Source organism: Oncorhynchus mykiss, chromosome 32 (assembly GCF_013265735.2).
Source record: "Oncorhynchus mykiss isolate Arlee chromosome 32, USDA_OmykA_1.1, whole genome shotgun sequence".
Taxonomy (NCBI): domain Eukaryota; kingdom Metazoa; phylum Chordata; class Actinopteri; order Salmoniformes; family Salmonidae; genus Oncorhynchus; species Oncorhynchus mykiss.
Window position 1 is genome coordinate 40,305,970 of NC_050572.1, and position 5,661 is coordinate 40,311,630.

Here is a 5,661-nt window from a genome sequence, read left to right on the forward strand (position 1 = left end):
CAGAGCAGAGCGTGAGATTGAAGAGGTGAATAGAAATGGCAGCTGGTCCCCGAGAGGAGAGACAACAGAAGGCTGAACCGTCTCGACCAGCATGGAGTTATCAAGAGCAGCTGGTGACCAGTCAAGATGACCCTGACTAGCGTAGCTGTGATCAGGGGACATAATGGGAATGCGTAAAGCGGCGTTGGCCACCAATAGTGAGCGAGGGCATCCAGACCCATAGAGACCAACATGGATATCCTGCTGGGGCAATGAGTGTTCTCCTGAAATGCTAACAGGTCCACCTGTGCTTTTCCAAAACCTGTCCAAACCTGTCCCCCCCCCCCCCCCCCCCCCCCCCCCCACGGTAGGCCGTCTCTTGAAAGCATGTCCACTGCATTGTTCAGGACCACGGTGATACAGCAATCCCAAGTGGGTATAGGCCCACGGCAAGAGCTCCCTCTTATCCTCATCCTGCACACCCACAACATGACTGTATTGAAGTGGCCATCACAAAGCCCTGACCTCAATCCTGTAGAAAATTTGTGGGCAGAACTGAAAAAGCGTGTGCGAGCAAGGAGGCCTACAAACCTGACTCAGTTACACCAGCTCTGTCAGGAGGAATGGGCCAACATTCATCCAACTTGTTGTTGGAAGCTTGTGGAAGGCTACCCAAAACATTTGACACAAATTAAACAATTAAAAGGCAATGCTACCAAATACCTATTGAGTATGTAAACTTCTGGCCCACTGGGAATGTGATGAAAGAAATAAAAGCTGAAAGAAATCATTCCCTCTGCTATTATTCTGACATTTCACATTCTTAAAATAAAGTGGTGATCCTAACTGACCTAAGATAGGGGGGCAGGTAGCCTAGTGGTTAGAGTGTTGGACAAGTAACCGAAAGGTTGCAAGTTCAAATCCTTGAGCTGACAAGGTACAAATCTGCCATTCTGCCCCTGAACAAGGCAGAAGGCCACTGTTCCTAGGCCGTCATTGAAAATAAGAGTTTGTTCTTAACTGGCTTGCCGAGTTAAATAAAGATAAAGTAAAAAAGACAAGGAATTTTTACTAGGATTAAATGTCAGGAATTGTGAAAACTGAGTTTAAATGTATTTGGCTAAGGTGTATATAAACTTCCGAGTTCAACTGCTCCTAAAAACCGATGGGAAGGACTTGTTGAGCGTCACAAATAGAACTTATTTATATTTTAGCGGCTGGCCACGCAGAGGCGCGCGAGAATTGTGGGTGCAATGATTGAATAACACGTGTACTTTTGTTTGCAATGCTCACGCACGAAACGTGAATGGTGTGGTCAGCATGTTAGGGGAGAACTGCTGGCCTGCCGAGTGAAAGTTGCACAGCCTCCCGATCTTGCGGGGTAGGTGCGGTCCCTGAACCCAAAGGCTATAACCGGGAGGCTTCCGGTGGACAGACATGTCACACACAACTAAGACAAACCCTCAGTGCCGCAATAGTGGTAGACCAAACCGAGTATCACACACGTTGGTACACTGTTACAAGGACGAAACCCATAAGAGATGGCACAAGCCAAACCGAGTGGGGTGACAGCAAAGGACCCTGATGGAGAGGCTAGCTAGCTGCTCCAAGCTATTGAATAGCTGCGTGTATACTTCTGCGCTTATACACTCTAACATAGCCCTCTTACAAAGCGAATCCTCCCTGGAAGGAGTCGAAAAAAGGAAAAGATGGAAGTAGTGCAGCTGCAGATATTTAAGGTGGTCGGTCAGCTGCAGCACTACTCGGTACACTGGACTGATCTGAAATTCTTACTCGGAATGTATCCTGCCGCGTGGAAGAACACCATATTGAAGTGATCCAATAGAAACAGAGAAGAGTAGGGGTGTTAACCCCGGTGTCCTGGCTAAATTCCCAATCTGGCCCTCAAACCATCACGGTCACCTAATAATCCCCAGTTTACAATTGGCTCATTAATCCTCCTCCTCTCCCCTGTAACTATTCCCCAGGTCGTTGCTGCAAATGAGAACGTGTTCTCAGTCAATTTACCTGGTAAAATAACGGATAAATAAAACAATAGTGCTACATAACATGTCTGAAAGTAAACTACAAATTCCTTAAGAACTATCAGGAATTTGTACCCATACAATCCAGCCCGCAGGTAACTATACCAAAAATACATCAAATTCAGTCAGTTTGTTGGAACAACAGCGACACTTGGCAGTGGTAGTAGGTATGTGCAATTAATTATCATGACAATAAGAGGGTTGCAAAAAGTTTTGCATAATATTTGTATTTTTCAGTGGCAAGAAAAGGTGTACAGATCAACTTTAATCAACACACTTACTATCTCTAATCAACACACTTATTATCTCTAACCCCAACCTTTAAATATACCATCCAAATAAAGTCGGTCCAGAAATAGTAATCAATCATTAGATTAAACATGAGGTGTTTTTTAGACAAAAGCTCAGGTGATACAAAATATTGTAGTCATGTGGCCTCTAACATGTGTTTGGCTTCCAGGTGAACCCTGGTTCATGAGGCATCTGGGGGGCCATGTAGCCTGCAGTGGGCTCGTAAAAGGGGTTTGGGAGTTCATCGTTAAAGCAGCTCCACCTGGCCTCTCCGCTCTTCCTGCAGCACGGGTATGCCCTGGTCATTACGGCAAACTCTTCGACACAGAACACGGAGAGTGCATTCTGCCACTGCAAGGACAGAAACATAGAGAAAAGTACAGAATAACTTAAAATAAATAATTCCAATATGCAATATTTTCATATAAAATAAATAAATACACACACACACACACACACACACACACACACACACAACTCACAGCTTGCTGAGCACAGCACAGGATCTGGACGTTTTGCTGGGCGACTTCTCCACTGCAGCACATACTGTACCAAGACTCCAAACGATTGATGGCTTTTCCACAGCGCCGGAAAAAACTGACACCAGAGCGAGGAAAGAAGCTAGGTGGATACCGGGGGCGACTCTGTCCATAGTGACATATGGCAGCAAGATTCTGTAGGGTTGGGCGTGCAGGAGGGAAAGGGACGTCAGGCTCCTGCAGAGAGCTAAAATTCTGGGTACCTGTGAATAGAAGAGACAGAGCAAAAGTGTGAAGAAAATGTGTGGATAAAAAGAGAGGGAGCTTGAAAAAACATGATACATTCAGACAATCTGTTTCATAGCAGACAAATAATACATTTGAGTGTAATCCCTTTCAAAATGTTAAATGTATAGAAACATTATACAATACCTCCAAGTTTGGCACAATCAAGAGTCAGTAGTGCAAGTAACCAAGAATGTGCGAAAAATCCAGCCAAAATCATGTTTTGTTTGTTGTTGTTTTTGTTAGAAAAAAAAAACTCTGTTCTGCTCTACTGTGAAGTTTTGCGTGGGAGATAGAAGTCTTCTGCTTTCCTTCAAGTTTGTCCAAGCTGTACTGTCCTCATCTTCAACCTGCTTTTATCCAACAGATGGTAGGGGGAGTGAGTCCCGGGGCGTGCCACTCTCATGAATGTGAAATGATGCGAGCAGGGTGTAGATACTGGAAAAGGAAACGGCAAGTACTGAGTACGTCACAGATTAGTACCAGTAATCAAATGAGTACTGTTCGGTCTTTCCTCAAAATCTTGGATTACATTGCAAATGTTTGCTTTGTTAACCTTTCCTCCATTTGTAACAGTGTGTTGTATGTGAAAATGTGATTGTATTATAAATTGTATTTGAATGTATAAGGCCTCTTGTAGGATTAGCCCAAATGAGGACTGAAAGAGATCCTAATAAAATCAAATCCATCGAGTCATATATCCACTTCTTTGGGCTTGACATGTAGGCCTTTTGCCATATTTAGCCAGTTAGCCTATCATTCATAGTTGTTGGACTTTAAGTACTACACTCTTTAAGATTTGTTCCTAAAGAGGTACAAATGCTTGTCACTGGGGTGGTGCACTGTAAGGTTACATCCTTTGTACCTTTAGTTATAGGTACATAATTGTGCCCCAGTGTGTACCTCAGATAGTACCTTTCTTACATATAGGCCACAGGTACAAATCATGCTTTTAGAAAGGTACATTTAGCCTTTATAGGAACCACCACAGTGACAAAGCCTTTTGTTTTTTGAAAGTGTAAAAGTGTACCTCTACCATAGACCACTTCAACTGATACAACACTTCCACTCACGGGTGGACAAAAATAACTAACTGAAACTAAGCCACGCCTCCAATATAATTTCTCAGAGTGCCTTCCAGCTGGGCACAAACTGGTTGACTCAACATTGTTTCAATGTAATTTGTCGACGTATTGTGACGTGGAAAATATATTGCATTTGAAAAAAGTCAAACTGTTGTTTTGAGGGCGAAATTTAAACAACAGGATTATGTCATTATTATGGTAACCAAATTTAAACATAAACAAATCTGTATAAAATATGTTGAATTTGTACCTTTAAAACATTAGATTTTCCACATTATATCCACAAAGAGAAATTAACAGTAGGCTGGACAGCAAATGAGAAAATAATAATAGGCTGGGCAGCACCAACTGAGAATTGATCGATCTACAGCTACCCATTGATCGCCCATCCAAGATTTTAACCTTCTTTTTTTTACAAGATCAGCTTTAAAACCATAGCTCTGATTCTTTTTCTCTTTCATGAGATGGTCATTTTGCATCATATCTTGTTTGGTTGCTTTTGTGTGTGTTTATTTCATGCTCAATAGGCTTTAGATTATTTATTTTGTTTATATTTAGCTTGTTTTTTGGATGAAAAGCGATGATGAACATCAATGCATCACATCACATTTACATTTCATAATACAACAAAGATTGAGAATTGATTCGAACTTGCCTTCCGGTCGTTTGCTTCTGTTCCAAAACGTGTCAAACTCATTCCACGGAGGGCCGAGTGTCTGTGAGTTTTCGCTCCACCCTTGTACTTGATTGATGAATTAAGGTCACTAATTAGTAAGGGACTTCCCTCACCTTGTTGTCTAGGTCTTTTTCACATTTTTAAATATTTGTTTGGTTATTTATTTATTACTTTTTGGTCTCATTTGAAAGGAAAAACCAAAACCCGTAGACACTCGGTCCTCCATGGAATGAGTTTGACTCCCATGTGTTACAGTATTAAGATCACCTTCTATAACGACCTTATACCCTACGCATAAAAGTTCCACCACAGACGTTCCTTTTACTCATAGCCTACGTTTTAAACTTGGTCAACGTTAGATCTTTCAGGCAGAATTCTTGTTAAAAAATAATATCTGCCTTGGCTTTTAAAAAAGTGTCTCCTTTTTCTCCTTCCTATTTCTGCTCAACTGAAAGCCGCACAGATTATACTTCAGGATGTTAATTTGGTGTTGCATCATCAAAAAATCTAGGGTGACATACTATGTAGGGCTAAGTTTCACATCTTTCTTTTTTGCATAACCTGGTTTTAACCATGCCCAGCCCTACTTATGTTTGTCACTTACTATTACCAATGTGCTATCGTGAGAATGATTGTTGAGAGATCTCCACTTAAAAACTAAATAGATTTACTTTTGCTACTGGAAGTCACGCCAAAGGGTAGGTTTAGAAGAGCAAATTAAATGTGACCATGCTGTATCACTCATACAGTGCATTCAGAAAGTATTCATACCCCTTGACTTATTCCACATTTTGTTGTGTTACAGCCTGAATTCAAAATGG

The 5,661-nt window shown here is 41.7% G+C and overlaps 1 protein-coding gene across 1 annotated transcript; it reads right to left on the reverse strand.

Annotated features, from left to right (window-relative positions):
* Nucleotides 1-2,232: 2,232 nt before the first annotated feature.
* On the reverse strand, nucleotides 2,233-3,528 carry LOC118946520 (extracellular matrix protein 1-like). Its single transcript, XM_036971662.1, has 3 exons — nucleotides 3,227-3,528; nucleotides 2,798-3,057; nucleotides 2,233-2,666 (listed from the first exon to the last, which is right to left on the reverse strand). Exons 1-3 carry the CDS (start codon nucleotides 3,297-3,299, stop codon nucleotides 2,463-2,465), a joined length of 537 nt encoding a protein of 178 aa, XP_036827557.1. The 5' UTR covers nucleotides 3,300-3,528; the 3' UTR covers nucleotides 2,233-2,462.
* Nucleotides 3,529-5,661: the final 2,133 nt, after the last annotated feature.

Excerpts from the sequence above, each read along its gene's own strand:
- LOC118946520 (XM_036971662.1), bottom strand. The coding sequence starts at position 3,299 with ATGATTTTGGCTGGATTTTTCGCACATTCTTGGTTACTTGCACTACTG. Across the intron at positions 3,058-3,226 it reads TGATTGTGCCAAACTTGGAG|GTACCCAGAATTTTAGCTCT; the intron begins GTATTGTATAAT and ends TTCTATTCACAG. Across the intron at positions 2,667-2,797 it reads TGTGCTGTGCTCAGCAAGCT|TGGCAGAATGCACTCTCCGT; the intron begins GTGAGTTGTGTG and ends CTGTCCTTGCAG.